Source organism: Ursus arctos, unplaced genomic scaffold (assembly GCF_023065955.2).
Source record: "Ursus arctos isolate Adak ecotype North America unplaced genomic scaffold, UrsArc2.0 scaffold_28, whole genome shotgun sequence".
Classification (NCBI taxonomy): Eukaryota; Metazoa; Chordata; class Mammalia; order Carnivora; family Ursidae; genus Ursus; species Ursus arctos.
The window spans coordinates 34,207,919-34,227,184 of record NW_026622963.1 but is presented as its reverse complement, the minus strand read 5'-3'; the positions used below and the strand labels follow the sequence as shown (position 1 = coordinate 34,227,184).

At 42.4% G+C, this 19,266-nt stretch overlaps 1 protein-coding gene across 1 annotated transcript in view; it reads left to right on the top strand.

Annotated features, from left to right (window-relative positions):
* Nucleotides 1–51: 51 nt before the first annotated feature.
* Nucleotides 52–19,266, top strand: part of IQGAP1 (IQ motif containing GTPase activating protein 1) — a 100,904-nt gene continuing 81,689 nt past the window's right edge. The window contains exons 1-2 of the mRNA XM_026510510.4: nt 52–230; nt 1,974–2,073. Of these exons, the coding sequence (XP_026366295.1) occupies nt 176–230; nt 1,974–2,073 (155 nt within the window). The 5' untranslated portion in view covers nt 52–175. The remainder of the gene's footprint in view (nt 231–1,973; nt 2,074–19,266) is intronic.

Genomic DNA, 19,266 nt, shown 5'->3' with positions numbered 1-19,266 from the left:
CGCTCCCGACGGCGCGGCAGGGCGGGGCCCGCGGGGTGGGGCCCTGGGGGCGGGGCCGGAGGGGCGGGGCCTCAGGGAGCAGGGCAGCCCGCGCACTCTGCAGGAGCTGCAGCTGCCGCCGTCCGCGCCTTCAAGGTCTCACCGCTTCCTCAGTAGAGACCCGGGCTCGGCCGCCATGTCCGCCGCGGACGAGGTTGATGGACTGGGCGTGGCCCGGCCGCATTATGGCTGTGAGTGCGGGGGCTCTGCGGCACTGGGGCTTCGGGGCCGGGCTCGCTGCCTCCGGGGCGCCGGTTTCCCGGGGGCTCGGGCGGGCGGGAGGGTGCGGCAGGGCGGCTGCGGGCCGCGCGGACCCGGAAGAGCCGGCCTAGCCGGGCGGCGGGAGGGAGGGGTGGCGGGCGGCGAGGCGCCCAGCGCGGTGTCCGAGACGGTGGCGAGGACGCAGGCGGCCTCCTCGCCTGGGCGGGGGCGCCACGACCCGAGGGCCCCACCCAGCGCCTCCCGCTTCCCGGCGCGGCCGAGATTTGAAGGGGGGACGGCCTCGGGTGAGGTGGCAGGAGGCCGGGGCAGGGCGTGTCCCGGAGACCGGGGCTCCGCTCGCGCTTGGCGGGGAGGCGCTGCCCCGACTGCCGCCTGTGAGCTGGACCCCGGGTGCGGACCTGCCCGACCCCAGGCCAGCAGAGAGAGGCGGCTCCGGGCGGGCCACTTCAGCTTTCTCGGGTTTAGTTCCCTCGTCAGAATTTCAAAAATTAAAACAAGAAAGAAAAAAAAAAACCCCAACCCTATGACTTCCTCATTTTCTGAACCTCATTTTCTGTAGCTGTCCATGGGACGTCATTGAACCGTAGGAACGAGAGCTATACCACTGGCCGAAGGAGAATCCTTTGGAATCCTGAGATTTTGTTTTTAGTTTATATTCTCGGAATAATGGTCCGTTTTTAGGATAATTTCACTCAACAGTTATGTGTACGGTACTGTGTCACTTTGTGAAATTAAAGATGAGTAAGACCAGGCCCTGCCTTCCAAGAACCTTTTAATCAGAGAGGGACAGGTGTATAACCTAACGATGGTAAGGTGTAATAAAGATAAAAGGCGCTGAGCCAGCCAGGCAAAAGCAGTAGGGTGGGTGAGGAGGAGGGGCTTGGGGGAAGGCGGTGTGAACACAGGTAGCCACATTTCAACGGAGCGTTGAAGGATGTAGAGTTCGACAGGGCAGGGTGGGGTCAGAGAGGAAACTTCAGGAAAAAATGTGAATTAAGGTCTTGAAGGGTAGAAGGGCACAGTGGTGGGAGGAGGAGGGGCAGGGAGAGGGAGAAGAGTTTCCAAAAGTAAGGGCCAAATTGGGAAAGGCCTGAGTGCCATCCCAAGGAATTTGGAGTTTGGAGGCATACCCTGGGTGCCCATGAAGAAGTCAGATTGAGACAGACTGCCTGGGATTGAATCCAGTCCAAGTACTTCTTAGCGGTGGAGCTAAGATCACCCAGCCTGTTCCTTCATCTGGAAAACGGGAGCGATAATCACAGGATTATTGTGGGGCTTCAGTGAGAGGATGCATGTAAAATGCTTAGCACAATCACTGCCACTTAGTTCTCAGTGACTGTTGGCTTTGGTTATTAATAAAAAAGGGAAAACAACATGATCAGCTCTGTATTTAGAGTCTGGCAGATAGACCAGAACAAATTTGGGCCAAAATCTCAACTCAGTATTTTTCAAGAAACAATAAAATTTATTGTTTATATTGTAAATAATGTTTATGTTATCACACTTTTAAAAAGGGTAAGACGAAGGTAGTTGAAACCCCATAGTTCCTGTTTCAGGAAAGTCACTGCAGTATACCTGGCTGTCCACACGTCCACAGGTTACCCTGCCTCTCTAGGTGGCTAACAGGAATTTGATGCAGTGGCATTCTTTTATCTTTATCACTCAGAAAGGTTACAGATTCTTGTGTTTACATTCTTTCTTTCATGTTTTAGCTGTGCTGGATAATGAGAGACTCACTGCCGAGGAGATGGATGAGAGGAGACGTCAGAATGTGGCTTATGAGTACCTTTGTCATTTGGAAGAAGCAAAGAGGTAAAGACTGGCCGGCTGGAGAGGAGGGAGCTGTTATGGTGTGAACGCAGATAAAAATCTCTTTGAATGTGTTGTAGGTGTGACTGTAGGAGGCTGGTGGTTTGAAGGAGTAAGTATAGGTAGAATTCATGGGAGCAAGTAGCCTTGATGGCAGTTTCTTGTGAAACTCTCTGATGGGCACTTACCTATTCTGAAAAATTTCCAGATTTGTGTTGTTTGGTTTTGTGCTTATGATGCATGTTTTGGGCACTGCCAGCTATAGGGGAGAAATAGCAGTTTTGGTTTTTTTTGAAACTTTTTTTTTTTTTTAAAGTAGGCTCCACACCCAACATGGGGCTTGAACTCAGCACCCTGAGATCAAGAGTCACATGCTTTATGACTGAGCCAGTTAGGCGCCCCAGAAATAGCATTTTTGAAGTTTGAAGTTCTTGGCCTTAATGTTTCACTGGTTCTTCACTAGTTTTGATTTATATATGAATTGGATTCATTTTCCTCTTGGTAGTGCTCTGGGAATAAGCCCATCCATGTGGCAATATTCAAAGTTTACCAGAGTCGGCATCCTCTGCATTCTTTGTGAAATGAACGTATAAGGGCAGTTTTCCTTTTTTCAGATGCTCCAAGACCTTGTGGTCTTATTCTTAGAGTGTCAGTTTGCTATCAGTGGTTCATTTCTTTCGTTTTGTTGCTTGTGTTCCTTTGCAAGGCCCCAGGGCAGATAGATGTAATTACAGATCATGTTTCCTATATGTGAGCTTCGGTGGAAAAGGCCAGCATGGGATAGCAAGAGGTATTTGTGATGAGTCTAATGAAAATCAGGGATGTTTCAAATGGTGCTAATAAACAAGAGTATTTTTGTTTGGTTTGGTTAATTCTGAAAATTTTAAAACACTATAGGCAAGTCCAGAGAACAATACAACAAACATCCTCGTATTCCTGAAGTTACAAGTGTTAGCCCTTTTCCTTTTTCTCTCAAAAGACACAGTTGGAGTCCCTTTTGTGTCCCTCCCTGGTCCCATTTTCCTTTTTTCTGTTCCTGGTGTTGCCTCTAACATGCTTTAGGTGTCTGGAATCCAGGCTGCTTTTCTGAGCTTTAAAGCTTTTCCTTTAGACTGGGAGGAGGGGATTAGTGGTGATATAGGTGGGGAGAATGATAATAACACTTGTTTTTCTGAATAGAAGGTTAGACAGCAGGAAGTGAATGTGTAATTAGAAAATGGGATGTTTCTCATACAAAGTTTGTAAGGGCCCCGTGGGGAGGGGGGGGATATTAGGTCCTCTGTTACTTAAACCGTGGACTAGATCTAGTTTTGGAAGGTCAAAGAATCTGAAAGCTGCAGCTGGTATCTGAGAGACCATCTTGTGCTCTGTGAAGCCTTTGGTATCTCTGTTGAGATGACCTAGGAATGAGAGGGAAGAACCCCAGTTCCCTTCCTTCCTCCATCTGAAGCAGTTCTGCTTTTGTTTTAATCTTGGGTTTCCACAGTAAAATTCCCTTTTAACAGAGGGTGTCTTGGCTGCCACTCCCTTGCTACCACTAATGTAGTTCAGCTACTCCTCTGCTTTAACACTTTCATTTCAGCGAGGACAGCAAAGCCTGAGTTTGCATGGTCTACTTGTAGTTTTCTTGACTGAGCAATAGTTTTTTGTTTTAAATCAATTCAGGGACCCCTGGTGGCTCAGTCAGTTAAGCATCTGCTTTAGGCTTAGGTCATGGACCCTGGGATCTAGCTCCCCATAGGGCTCCTTGCTCAGTGGGAGCCTGCTTCTCCCTCTCCCTCTGCCCCTCCCCACTGCTCGTGCTATCTCTCTCTCTCCAAAAAAAAAAAAAAAAAAAAATTTCAATTCATACAGTGGCTCTTACCCAGTGTGTATGTTAGATCACCTGAACTTAAAAATGCAGGTATTTGGGCCTTACCACAGAGATTCGGGTTCAGTAATCTGGGCTGGAGGGTCTAGACTAACCTGTATGTTTTAAGTGCTTCCAGTGGTTCCGATGGGCCCTGTTACTTGAGAAGCAAGATTTAAAAGGCTTTTAGAACTCAGCCTTGGCCTGGGTTATGACAGCCTGACCAGAATGGTGCTTTCTGTCAGTCACATTTCCTTCTCCGAGTGCTGTAGTAGCAAGGCACATTTCCACCTACTCTGGGGTGCTTTCTTTTCTGTCACGGGTTTTTCCCAGAATAGAAAAGTAGCCTATTTCCTTTAACATCCATCATAACCTGGAGGGTTTTTTATTTGGACGCTTTTGCAAACTTGGGAAACGACCAAGGCAGTGAGACATTTGTGATACTCTTTATTTTTTATGCTTTGGGTTATAAGGAACGGTATAATAGTGGCATATTGCCCTCTTGGCCTGGCATCGTGGAAATGTGCCTGGTTTATTTTATGGAGGCAATCACAGGATGCGGTGGTGGTGGCTGTTGTTGTTTAAAGCTTCGATTAGAAAATCAACTTTGGAAGCGTGTATTTAGATTTCACTACCAGAGAGGGCTAGGAAGAAGCCTGGGGATGTCCTGCAGAGAAAAGAAGACTGACATCCCTACTGGCCATCTGAAGTGGCTGCTGCCACCCCTAAAAAGTGTTTGAGGTAAACCACAGACAAATCACATGCCCTTCCGTATTAGCTGGGGCTTCAGCTCCCGTTGTGTTTCCTGCCCTGGTGAGCTGGGCTCTACTTCATGTGCTGCTAGGGCCCCACTTTCCCCTCTAGCGAGAGTCCAGTTTGCCTTTTCAGATTGGCCCCCATCCTGTTTCCTTCACAACCTCCGCGCCTCCCAAGTTGGAGGAGCCCCAGGGTCTGGAATTTACACCCCTTCCAAGTCCAGGAAGAAAGATCAGAGAGATCCAAGGGAGAAAAGGTTCCCCTCTTTAGTTCTATTTATAATACCGGTACTCCTCCCACTAAAAGCTCTCCCTTCTAGTACAGTGGCTCCATTGTGTATCCTAGGGCACTCCATTTTCTCCCGTACCTGTAATAGAGCTCTTTCGTGAGAAGAGAGGAGATTGTGTAGAGAGCGTGAATTTGAGTGCGTGGAGACAGTGAGTGTAAGAGTGTTTGTAGAGAGATGACAGTGTGTTGTGGGTGTGGGTTTGTGTTTCCCTCAAAGGTTAAGTGGGAAAATTTAGGAGTGGTTCCGTAAAAGTGTGCATTGGGAGTGGTTGGAAAAAAGAGAATATAGAGATTCTGCTTTTTCCTATTTTTTGGAGAGTAGCTTTAATAGGGAAGGTAATAAAATATCATCTGAGGATTTAGGGCTTTTTGCTAACGACTGCAGGGCAGACCAAGGACTTTTAATGTGGGTTTAATTTTATCTTTTTGCTGGTTCTGATTGTGCTTTACAGTTGCTTTGGCTAAGGAGCAGTTGTATGGTAGAGGTAACACTTTCACTTGGTCGAGGGAGGTAAAATTTAAGTACATGAGGTATGATTGGTGCTTGACTCTTGGTCAGGAGGAAGTAATAGGGGGAAAGGTCGGAATGTCCACGTGAGCAGCCCCAGGAAGAGAACACATCGGGCCCGGCAGAACAGGCAGTCTGCAGGTGAGGAGAATATCTATTCAGTTAGGTTAAAGGTCACAGTAAAAAGAGTAATCCCAGCAGTCTTCCAGTTTGACGATGAAGCATTCCTTCTTTTGGAGGCTTGCTCTCATGGGCCACCTTCCTCTTGCTGTGACCATACCCCAGCTGAAGGGGCAGGACATCCCTGCTCCCTTGTAGAAGGGGAGGTAGGGGCTCTGGCTGGTTGGAGACTGTAAGAGACGACACGGGATTAACAAGAGCTTAGCACTAGATAGAGACCCTCTTCTTTCTGTAATTTAGTGGAATTGAAAAAGTATCCTGAAAAGAAATCCGTTCTTAAGAACAAATTCTCTTTTGTGCATGTCTTTGTTGTTGGCATTGAACAGGATGGGCTCTTCAGATCTCTTCTCTTTATGGGATCAGAATTCCAGTAACATCTGGATATATCCAGGCTGGCACATGGTGATCTTGAAAACATGTTAAAGACATTTAAGATTAGGCAAGAAAATAAAAAATGGGTAGGTGAGGTGGCTCGGAGGAACAGCTTGCCCCCCCAGGTTCTAGAATTCTCAAATGGAGGAATATCACTTCATTTTTAAGAGGTTGACCCATGTTCTCCTATTATAGATGAGAAAGCTAATTTAATTGCCTCCTGAGGCCCTGTGTGAGTAAGGGGGCCACATAAATGTAGCTACTTAATGGAACTTTTGACTTCAAGCTGGGTACGTTCGTATATTCATAATTATTAAAGTGAAGTATGGGGTGGGCTTTAGTCTTAACTCTTTTTTTTTTAAGATTTTATTTATTTATTTGACAGAGAGCATGAGCAGGGAAGTGGCAGGCTGAGGGAGAGGGAGAAACAGGCTCCCCCCATATACTTAATTGACTGAGCCACCCATGCATCCCTAGTCTTAACTCTTAAAATGATGACACAGACAAGAAAACATCTATTCTCTTTTCTGAAACTTACCTTGGTGCACCTGCCTTGGATAGACTCAGTGGTAAGAAGTTGGTTGCATTTAAAAGTATATTTGTTGAGGGTGCCTGGGTGGCTCAGTCGTTAAGCGTCTGCCTTCAGCTCAGGGCGTGATCCCAGCGTTCTGGGATCGAACCCCACATCGGGCTCCTCCACTGGGAGCCTGCTTCTTCCTCTCCCACTCCCCCTGCTTGTGTTCCCTCTATCGCTGGCTGTCTCTCTCTCTCTCTCTCTCTCTGTTAAATAAATAAATAAATAAATAAATAAATAAAATAAATAAATAAAGTGTATTTGTTAAAAGTTATTCAAACTAAGAGTGCTTTTGCACATGGTAATAATGTTACAAATGGGAGGATTAGCTCCTAGTGTGGCTGGAAAAATCTTTTACTGCTTTTTACCGTGGTGTAGCTGAGACACTTAGCAAAAGTTACAATTAAAAAAAGTAGAAAGTAGGAATGCCTGGGTGGCTCAGTCAGTTAAGCCTCTGCCTTCGGCTCACGTCATGATCCCAGGGTCCTTGCTCCGGCTCCTTGCTTAGTGGGGAGCCTACTTCTCCCTCTGCCTGCTGTTCGCCCTGCTTGTGAGTGTGCTCTTTCTCTCTCTCACTCTGACAAATAAATAAAATCTTTTTTAAAAAAAAATGTGGAGAGTAATCTGGTATATATTAGGTAGTCAGCTATCGTTGGTACTAAGCACTAAGTACTAAGAAAAGTCATATGACTATAGTCTCATAATACTTAAACTTAAATGAAATAGACATTTTAAAAGTCTGAACAAAACGTTTTTAAAATCTTGACTGTTGAGATACGTGAAGTGCAAAGAATGAGGACTTTCAGTTTTGGCAGGTGTGAGTTCTGATTCTGGTTTTGTAAGTTGTTTAACCTGAGGGAGTGAACCTAAGCTTGAACTTCGCAGAACGGAGATGCCCTTGTAGCTTACGGAGGTGCTGTGAGGGTTACGTGCCCGGCACAGTGTCTGAGATACGGTAGGCACTCAGTAGATGTATTGTTTATCCTGGTCCCTGGGGCAAAAGCAGATTTAATACAAAGATGATGAGGTATTAATAAACATTTCTGGAGAATGATCTGGGCACTTTCATAGTCCTAAAGGTTGGTAGCCCTAGTTTTTCACTTCAGACTTAAGCTTTTGTTTGGAAGGAAACGCCAGAAATAGAGGATACCTCTAGGGAGTGGAGTGGGGGTGGAGGGTGTGAGAAGACTGTTCCTTTTTATTTTAGTACCTTTTGGTATATTTATTTATTTATTTATTTATTTATTTTTAAAAGATTTTATTTATTTATTTGACAGAGATAGAGACAGCCAGCGAGAGAGGGAACACAAGCAGGGGGAGTGGGAGAGGAAGAAGCAGACTCACAGTGGAGGAGCCTGATGTGGGGCTCGATCCCATAACGCCGGGATCACGCCCTGAGCCGAAGGCAGCCGCTTAACCGCTGTGCCACCCAGGCGCCCCACCTTTTGGTATATTTAAAACGCTTTTTACAACGATCATGAATTTTATAATAAAAAAGGAAGGGCTTAAGTAGAAGGAAAAACTCTACATCATTTTTAGATAGTTGCATTTACAAATTTAGGTTTTTAAATTGCTGTATTGTCTTAATTACTATTTTCAGTGGTTACATAACATCCATAATTTATTTAGGCTATTCCAGTTTAAGATCATATTGCTTTGATTGATGGATAGTTTAAACATTTTCCCCACGTACCTGTTTATCAGTTTTATTTTATTATGCAAATTGTTGATGACGTTTGTCTACTGGGGTCAGGATGTTGTTAACTTTCATGAGCTGTCTTATATGGACATCAACCCTATGTTGTATTTACTACCAACATTTTCTCTTAATTTTCCGTGTTATTTGTTTTTTTCACTGTACAGAAATTTTATTTTATTTTAATTTTTGGGGGAAGATTTTATTTTATTTTTTATTTTTATTTTTATTTTTGAAGATTTTATTTACTTATTTGGCAGAGAGAGAGAGACGGCCAGCAAGAGAGGGAACACAAGCAGGGGGAGTGGGAGAGGAAGAAGCAGGCTCCCAGTGGAGGAGCCCGATGTGGGGCTTGATCCCAGAACACGGGGATCATGCCCTGAGCCGAAGGCAGATGCTTAAAGACTGAGCCACCCAGGCGCCCCTGGAAGATTTTATTTTTAAGTGATCTCCACACCCATTGTGGGGCTCCAACCTACAATCCCAAAATCTAGAGTTCCATGCTCCACTGACAGCCAGCCAGGTGCCCCTGTACAGAAGTTTTAAATTTTATGCAGTTTAGGTGTTAAATCTTTCTCTTTGTAATTTCTTCTATCAATTCAAAGCCTAGATAGTTTAATTTCTCTAAAACCTGCTAAAATGTAAAGTTTATATTGTTGGCTTTTCTTTGATTTAATGGTTTTTTGTTTTTTAAGAAATCTAGGTCTTTAAATCTCATGGTGTTTCTAAATTATTCTGTCATTTAAAAGCAATCTTGGGGCGTCTGGGTGGCTTAAGCTTCTGCCTCTGGCTCCGGTCATGATCTCCTGGGATTGAGCCCCCCCCCCCCCCCCCCCCGGCCCCCTCAGCAAGGAGTCTGCTTCTCCCTTTCCCTCTGCCTCCACTCCCACCTCAAGCTCTCTCTGTGTCAAATAAAAACAAAAAACAACAGAAAAAATAACCCACAATCTTTTTTTCTAGCTATTAACAATTGATATCTACTTTGTCAAATATTAAATTTTGTATAGTTCTGTTTTTAGACTCTATTCTTTCATGGCGAAGTATATTTCATTTTCCTTCTTTTTTTTTTTTTTTAAAGATTTTATTTATTTATTTTGTGGGTGGAGGAGCAGAGGGAGAGAGAGAGAGAGACTCCCAAGCAGACTTCCCGCTGAGCGTGGAGCCTGCCCCGGGGCGCAGTCCCACTATCAGAGTGGAAACCAAAAGTCTGACACTCAACCTACTGAGCCACCCGTAGGTGGCTTTGAGGTGCCCCTATATTTCATTTTTCTTGAGAAAATGTGTAGGGCTTCATTTTCTTGTACTTACTGAGGAACTTCTAAATGAAGCTAACTTGATTATAGCTCCATGACAAGTAACTTTTTTTTTCTTTTTTTTTTACAATTTTTCATGATTTGAAACTTGAGAAATTCTTGTTTCTCTAAGTTTCCTTGAGTTACGCATTAGAGTTGATGTTGCCTTAGTAATTTTGACTGTAATGTGGAGACTCTTGATTTATGTTATCTTTTTTGTTTTAGCTCTAGGAAGTTGTTAAACCTTTAATAATTGGTTCTGATTTATTAGTTCTGTCTTGGGGTACCTGTTGGTAGGTTAAATCTATATAGTTTGTTTTATGGCTGTTCTTCATTTTGTCTATTTATGTTAAATCAACATTCTGGATAGGCATCTCACGTCTACCTTCTGATTTTACTAACTTGATTTTCTAAGGTCTTGATTTTTTTCCTGGTTCTGTTAATGGTAGTTGCTTTGTCCTGTGCAAGCAGTTTTCATTTTGGACTGTTAACTCCTTTTCCCTTTCTGTTCTCGTTAATAGATGTAATGGTCTCTAATTAGTTCATGAAGAATAGTGTGACACATATAGCATTCTTTTCAGGCAGAAAAAAAGGAGGTTGCAGCCAAAAGTTGGGTTAAATACTTTACCAGTTCCTCTTATTTTCAGTAGGTCTTGGAGTGGGTGTGACCACAGGAAACCAGTGTTAACTGACCAGCTAAGTGTATGGATTGTCTACCAGTCAAGGTTGGGAAAGTCTAACTGGGCTAAGTGGGCCATTCGTTTGATCGAATTTGGCATATATTTCTTCTGGTCTTTGAGGTCAGAGTAACAATTGTGTTTATATATTTTAATGTTCCCGGGGCGCCTGGGTGGCGCAGTCGTTAAGCGTCTGCCTTGGCTCAGGGCGTGATCCCGGTGCTCTGGGATCGAGCCCCACATCAGGCTCCTCCACTAGGAGCCTGCTTCTTCCTCTCCCACTCCCCCTGCTTGTGTTCCCTCTCTCGCTGGCTGTCTCTCTCTCAAATAAATAAATAAAATCTTTAAAAAAAATAATAATGTTCCCAATGAAAAAATAGTAAAAATATATTTGAGGGCCTAGGTTGGCATATTCTAGGAATTTAATTTTCTGGCTTTGCATGGTGACCTGTCTCTGATTTCTGCACAATTTCTACTGCTTCAAAGTTAAGCGATTTGGCGATAGCTGTTGGTGGCAGGACCTGTTTTGAACATTTTTAAGCCATGTGGTATTTGACGGACTCCTAGCTGTTTCCAGTGGAGCTGCTAAATAAACCCCTTCACAGGAAGTATTTGTGTAAGAAAGTGCTGGTAGGCAAAGTGAGACCATCCGGAAGTGATTCATCTGACTGGGGCTGTTTGTTTAAAATTTGGGACTTGGTTGCCTAGAGACCGTATCTTTGAGCAAACTGAGTGAAGTGCCACTTGAATGCAGAGGTTCTGTTGCCTACCTGATGGATTCAGGACTCTGCCACTTGATTTTTCTTCTAGAGGAGCTCCTGGAACTCTGATTGATCCCTGTGCCTTCATTGATGCCCTCACACACTGTGCCTTGACAGTGTGTGAATCAAACATCTTAAACATACAACAAGTGGAAGATCTGGTTAATGTTTTACTTTGAAGAAAAAGTTTACTTGCTTAAGCTTGAATGTTGTTTTAAATTTTTTTTTCTTCTAATTCTGTGTCGGGAAGGATTACTTTGTTATTTTTTAATAAGGCATTTTATTACAGAAACCTCAATACTTAAGATACTTTTACAACAGCTAAAAGGAAACTAAAACCCCAAAACCCCAAAACCCAACCCTGCAATTTGCAAGGACGTCATGCTAGAAGATATTTTCTCTCTGCCCCAAGATCATTGTCCTCCTCTGCTGCTTCATTGTCATCCTCTGGACCGTTTATTGAGCACTTATTATACTCGAAGCACCGTGCTAAGCACTTTATATGTGTTGTCTGACCAGTCTTCTTGCAGCCCCATGAGGTGCGTATTCTTATCTACGTTTAACAGAAAGGAAAGCAAAGCTCTAGAGGCTGACTTGCCCATCTAGTAAGTGGTAGATCCGGATTTCAGGTTTGCCAAGTACCTTACCAGGTCAGTCTGCCACTGCAGTCCTGCTGCTTCTAAAAATACTGACAGCGACAGTCACTGCCGGTAATGAAGCAGAATGATGGTGTACTTGATACACAGCACGACTGTGAGCTAGGCATTATTTTTATTTTAAAGAGGGAAGAAAATGAATTAGTATTCTTTGTCTGACGGTCTTGTAACTGTGCGGTTCCGAGCCCAGCTCTGTGCGACACCAGTACTGGTTCTGGCAGCCTCTATTGGCTCAGAAGGGACAACATTTAAGTCCACCATTTAAGTCAGCTGGTTCCCAGAGATATTAATTACCAGGCTGTGTGACAGGCGAGGTAGTGTCAGCACCTGCCTGCCACTAACTGCAGTCTCTGGCCTGTTGCTCTGACTGTACAAGGACAGTTCTCCCATTTGTCTCATGTCTCGTTTTGTTTTGCTTTGTCTCGTATCTTTGTGTCTAACTAGAGTGTTGGACTCTGTCTTATACTCTCTTTATTCAGTGCAGAGCTAAAGATAGTGATGCACGTATGTAAGTAGCTGTTAAATGTTGATTGGTAAAAGATTAATTCATGCTTTGAGAGATGTAGTAAACCTAGGGCCGCCCAGCTGGCTCAGTCAGTGGAGCGTGCAACTCTTGATCTTAGGGTCGTGGGTTTGAGCCCCATGTTGGGTGTAGAGATGACTTAAAAAGTAAAATCTAAAAAAAATATATGATAAACATAAAATCTAAGTGAAGTGATTTTTATAGGTGTCTAGAAATACAATACTGGTCTTTGATAAATGTATATGTTTAACTTTTTTGACCTAACTCTTGCTCACTAAGACTATTTCCCTGAAGTGGAAATGGATCCAGTAGAGATGATACAGTAAAATATGGGGACTCTGGGGAGGCCAGAGAGTTCCCAGTTGGTTTTCTTGTTCATAACCTGGTATCTGCTTTTGATTCAGCTTAGAAAGGCATTTCTTCTTCCCAGTTGCTTGTTTTTTAGATAATGACCTCATGCAGACAGGAGTGGCAAATTGGATTGGAAATTGCCTAGGATCGTTTGGCAAGAGCTGTATTTTTTGGTGTTGTGGGTGGAGGAAAGTCCTGTCTAAAGGCCTCTATTTCTTCTTTACTCAGAATACCTTCCTGTTGACTCATTGGAAATCATAACGAAAAGCAGAAGGAGCATTGGAGAGGCAGCTGCCAGCCAGGGCTTGGCTTCTGTTGGGGTAGATGTTTGGGGACTGAGGATGCTGGCTTTAGGCTAAATTGTGAGACTTTTGTAGCGGAAGGAAAATACTATTATTGTGATGGGTATTTATCCAGAAGGTAGAAAGTATCCACCTGTTTCTAGGGATCATTAATTGGCCACATGAAAATAAAAATATTTTCTTGAACTGGATTAATTAGTATTCCTAAAAACGGAAGCAGAAGGAACTGAAGTATAAAAGGAGGGAATGGGGCAAAATTAGAAAAGGAAAAATTGAAAAGAAGGAGGAAAAACCTATGATTATTATAGAAGAATGATATAAAAATAATTTAAATAGAAAAAGCTTTACAGTGTAGCCAGTCATTTCATTACAAATAACATAAGCGGGGTGCCTGGGTGGCTCAGTCGTTTAAGCGTCTGCCTTCAGCTCAGGTTGTGATCCCGGGGTCCTGGGATGGAGTCCTGCATTGGATCCTGGCTCAGCAAGGAGCCTGCTTCTCCCTCTGCCTCCGCTGCCTGCTCCCCCTGCTTGTGCTCTCTCTGTTACATAAAAACAAACAAACAAACAACCCCCCCCCCCAATAACATATGCAGATCAGATGACCTTTAGAACAGCTAAAAGGAAACAAAATTTACTTACTACTTACAGGATTCTTGTAACAAAATGTTTTTCTGCCCCTAAAGCATACTGTTCTGTCATTAGTTTGGACAGTGTTTCTTAATCATTGAATTGGTAGTGCTAAGCAGTGGTTTGACTTTGAGGGTTTTCTTTTAAAAACTTGAGAATTCCCACACAAAAATATTTTTTAGGCAGATTTTAGTTTTTTGATTAAAACTTTTTACTTGGGGCGCCTGGGTGGCTCAGTCGTTAAGCGTCTGCCTTTGGCTCAGGGCGTGATCCCAGCGTTCTGGGATCGAGCTGCACATCAGGCTCCTTCGCTGAAAGCCTGCTTTTTCCTCTCCCACTCCCCTGCTTGTGTTCCCTCTCTCGCTGGCTGTCTCTCTCTGTCAAATAAATAAATAAAATATTAAAAAAAAATAAAAAATAAAACTTAATCATTAAAAAATATATAATACATGAACCCGTTACTTAGAGGCTCTGCTAGGGTGGGTATACAGGGAGGAAAAAAGTCTGTGTCTCAGCCCCCCAGTTTTTCCCCAGATGGAACCACTGTTAGGCATATGTGTGCTTCAATATTCAGTGCACACAGATAGAAGTCACTTATTTCCTTGTTCAGAAACTATAGTGCGCTATGCACTCTGCTTTGCATCTTGGGACTTAACTCCTTGTGGGGACGTGAGAGTGCCCGTGTTTGTCTTCACAGTTGCCCAGTAGTTGTTCAGGGTATAGATTTAATCTGCCAGTGCACATTTCCCCCCAGCTTTGCTGTTACAGTGTTGTCGTTAGCAACTTCGTATGTTTGCCGTCTTGCACTTGTGAGCATTCTTGTAAGATACATTTCTAAGAGTGGAATTTTGGAATCAAAGGGAATGTGTGCATTTAGTTTTATAAGTATTGTCAACTTTCTCTGTGTTTCGGTTGTACCATCCTCAGTATATGAGAGGGCTGCTTTACCCATAATTTTACCAACCTGGAGTATTGATAGTTTTTTGAATATTTGCGAATTTTGTGGGTGAAAATGGTATTTCGTTGTAGTTTCATTTTCAGATTATCTAATTTTGAGTGAAGCTGAGCATCTTTTTTTAAAAATTCTTATTAAATTTTTATTTATTTATTTGTTTATTTATTTAAAGGTAGGCTCCACACACAATGTAGGGCTTGGACTTAAAACCATGAGATAATGAGTCACATGCTCTATGGACAGAGCCTGCCAGGCATCCCTAAGCATCTTTACATGTGTTTAAAAGCCATTTGTATTTCCTTTTCTGTCAACTGTTACAGTAGAATCCTTTGCTCATTTCTCTGTTGAGTCATTGGCTTTTCTTTTCAGATTTTATTTATTTGAGGGGGAGAGTGCAAAAGAGCAAGCACAAGTGAGTTGAGGGGCAGGAGGAGAAGCAGACTCCCCGCTGAGCCGGGAGGCCGATGTGGGGTTATCCTGGGATCATGACCTTAGCTGAAGGCAGACACTTAACCGATGAACCACCCAGGTGCCCCATGTTACTGGCTTTTCTTACTGATTTGTAGGAGCTCTTTATATATTGTGGGAATTGACTCTTTGGATGCTATATGTGGAGTAAATAATCCAGCTTTCCCTTTAACTTTTGACTTTAAGGTCTTAAAAATAATTTAGAATTTTATTTTATTATTTTTAAAAATAATTTAGAATTTTAAAACATGTTTGATTTTATAATTTTTAAAAATTTTTGGCTTTTAGGCTTTATATCATTTTAGAGAGTCCTTATTTATACTGATAATATATAGTAACATTCCCCTGTGCTTGCTTCTAGTATTTTTACGATGTAAAGATTTTTTAACATGTAACCCTTTGATCCATTTTGAATTATTTTTGATGTGAGGAGTGAGGTAGAGATCCTGCTTTATTTATTTATTTTCTCTAGATGATGTTTGGATAATAAATATTGAGCGTCAGTATGGCTCTCTCATGAAATGTGCTCTCGAGTTTGCCATGCTCTCTAGTCTGTGAATTGAGATCTTAATTTTTTTTTTTTTTTTCAGAGCAAGACAGGTTCAGCTGTTGAGATTTCTGAAACATAAAAAGATCATTTAAGACAAATTGGCTGGAATTTTCCAGAGTACTTTCAAGCAAGTTGTATTGTGCCATAAAAAAAGATAAGCAGTGTGTAATGAAGCTGGCATTGAGAAAACAGGTTTTAGATTAACAGCTTTGGCATATATACTGTGAAGAGATGAATCAACTTGCCAAACTAACAATTTATTCTTTGTGTTAAAGGAGAGTACAATTCAGGAGTTGAAAACTCTGTGGCTGACTTTCTAGATCACTCTTGAGGTGTATTCTATTAATGAGTGCTGTGACACTAAGAAAGAAAGGGTTTAGTGGTCAAATTTCAGAAATTATGGATTAAGCCAAATTAAACAGATTATTTAACTTGTGGATTATATAGACTCTTTATCATGGGCTGTAAATTCTGACTCTTCAAGGGAGAAGATAGTGTAGGCAATATTTCTCAAACCTAGTTTATTATACTCTTCTCACAGACCATATTTCTTAGGACTGGTGTTCTAGAGTTGTTTTTTTTTTTAAGATTTCATTTATTTATTTTAGAAAGAGGGAGGGAGTGAGAGCGTAAGTGGGGCAAGGGGCAGAGGGAGACTGAGAACCTCAAGCAGACTCCCTACTGAGCACAGAGCCAGTTGCAGGGCTGGATCTCAGGACCCAGAATGAAGACCTGAGCCGAAACCAAGAGTCCAGTTCTTAACTGACTTAGCCACCTGGTTCCAGAACAGGCACCCCTGTTCCAGAATATATTGGTTTGGGAAATGCTGTTTTTTGCCAGAATAATGGATTTGAGGGACTATTTCAAGTAAGAATTTGGGGCGTGTTCATAGTCAGTTCTCAACATTTATATGTTTTATCTGTAGTTTCTTTCTATTCTCGAGTTCTCATGTTCTTGACTTAGCTTAAATTAAAGCCATTATTGTAGGTATAATTGCTCAGCTGTCATCAGTGATCTTTAAGGCATTAGGCAGAACAGAAGGGTGGTTTGTTTGCTTTTTTTTTGTTTTGTTTTTTTTGTTTTTAGGAATGTGGTTTTTAAAAGTGAAGGAGGGCAAATATACTGATTATTTAAAAGGAAAAGAAGGTATCACAAATTCTAGTCTAGCGAATTAGTCTCGGGCTGAATTCCTAGCATAGCATCAAATAGATGGCTTCTGAGCACTTAGTGAGGAAAGAAGTGATGCTTAGGAGTCAACCAGGACTCCCTGAGACAAGCCCTTTCACATTAACATCATTTCCTCTTGGACAGGGTCACCAGAGTGGTGAATCAGAGAAACACAGTAATGTCTAGGTTTTAGCAAGGCATTTGCAAGTATGTCTCATGAAACTTTAGTGACAAGTTGGATAAATGTGGATTAGGTTGTAAGGTAGTTAAGATTTATAGCCAGTTGAATAAACCATATTAAAAAAAGAGCTGCTAGATTAGGACTGACTGCTTAATGGGTGTGGGTTTTCTGGTGGTGAAAATTTTCTGGAATTAAGTAGTCATGGTGGTTGCACGACATTGTGAATATACTAAAAAAAACATTGAATTGCACACTTTAAATTGATTAAACATGGTGAATTTATGTTGTATGAATTTTATCTCAGTGAAGAAGGAGCTGTTAGGTTTTAAATTCAAAGAAAGCTCTCTGGGGCATGTAACAAGTAAAACATTTTTATTGGAACTTACCAGTGATGTGTATTGATTGAATTTGAGTTTGATTTTTTTGCTGGAGGGGTGGCTAATATACTGCATGAAAGTTCTGATTTCAGAATACCTTGGATCTAATGATGAGATTTAATAGTGATAACATGTGACATCCTACACTGGGGTTCCAAAATGGAGTGTCTAGGTACAGGATAGAGAGAGTAGTTGCATTTATGTGAGTAGCATTAGTGGGAAAATTGAACAAAATGGAACGAATCTGTGTTGTTTATCAACTCATTAATAGAAATGTGGTATATGCAAAAGAAAGAGGTGGTTCTGTTGTCCTCTGCATTGGTCATAGGCTACCTGAAGTTGGTCTTCAGGTCTGGAGGCCATAATTTAAGAGGGACCTTGATGATAGTCTAGAGCAGGAATGATAGATAGTGGTGGGATTCTTTCACACCCACAGCAGGCACTGCTGATAGATCAGAGTCCTTTTCAACATAGAGCCTGAGGAACCACCCCCAATCAGTGGGTGTTGATCCGCTGGTTGAGACTTGGTTATTGCTCAAGGCCTAGTGCATGTTGAATGAACCTGACAAGGATGATAAAAGGTCTATAAATTACGATGTATGAAGAATCATCGAAAGGACTGCGATTATTTAATATGGAGACAAGATTTAGGGGGACTATAGAAACGTAGAGTCTCAGAAGTGCAATCTGTCATCCAGTATAGGAATTCATTCAACTGTTAGCATTTTGCCTACATTATTTTTTTTTAAGATTTATTTATTTGAGAGAGTTATTGCGAGAGTGCAAGCACGTGCCCAGAGGGGAGGCGGAGAAGGAGAGGGAGAGGGAGAGGGAGAAAGTGTCTTAAGCAGATTGCACTGAGTGCAGAGCCTGAAGCAGAGCTGGATCTCATGACCCTGAGATCACAACCTGAGCCGAAACCAAGTCGGACACTTAACTGACTGTGCCACCCAGGCATCACAACATTTTACATACGTTGTTAGAAAAAAATCCCTGAAAAATGGAAGAGAGGTTCAGTTTATCATGTGTGGTACCAGAAGAACAGAACCAGGCAGTGGAAATCCGCTTAATATGAGGAACTTTTTCTTTTCTTTTTTTTTAAGATTTTATTTATTTGAGAGAGAGAGAGAACAAGCAGGGGGAGCGGCAGGCAGAGGGAGAAGGAGAACCAGACTCCCGGCTGAGCAGGGAGCCTGATGCAGGACTTGGTCCCAGGACCCTGGAATCAACCTGAGCCGAAGGCAGACACTTAACTGACTGAGCCACCCAGGCCCCAAATACTCCAAATATGAGGAACTTTATAACAATAAGAAATTTCCGGAAAAAAAAAATCCCAAAAAATCTGCTTTGGAAAAATCCATGTTGCAGGAGATTTTCAAGCATAGACCGTATAACAGTTGATGGAAGATTTTGTTCTAATCTAAGTACTTTCTTGAGTTACTTAAAACAGTTTTTATTTTCATTTCCTGTGTTAAGAGGTATTTTTATTTTAAATGCCTTGATAACATTTTTTTTTAAAGATTTTATTGATTTATTTGAGAGAGAGAGCCCACACAAGAGGGGGGAGGGGTAGAAGGAGAAGCAGACTCCCTGCTGAGCAGGGAGCCAGATGTGGGACTTGATCCAAAGACCTGAGCTGAAGGCAGGGATCATGCCCTGAGCTGAAGGCAGATGCTTAACCGACTGAGCCACCCAGGTGGCCCCAAATGACTTAATAACATTCTATTGCTCTTTTTTTTTTCCTGACATGGCTAAAAGAGTGGGGAAAAGCAGTTCATCTAAAATACAACAGGTAGAAAGCATTTCTGGGCTCCCCCTTGTTCAGGACCCTCTAATAAAACTGCAGAAGATGGCGAGAGTTTAACCCAGGCCTGTCCTTAGGGGTTTACAGATTAATTGGACAGATAGGGCATCACCATTTCAGAAGTTACTCAGCATCAAAGGCTGAAAGGACTTACTAATGTCACAAGACAATCTACGGCTGCCAATGAAATGATGCAGTTAAATGTGTGAGAGTTTAGATGAGGGAAAGATTATTTTATGGTTGAGTTTTGCAAGATAAGCTGAAATTAGAAGGGAGAGAAGG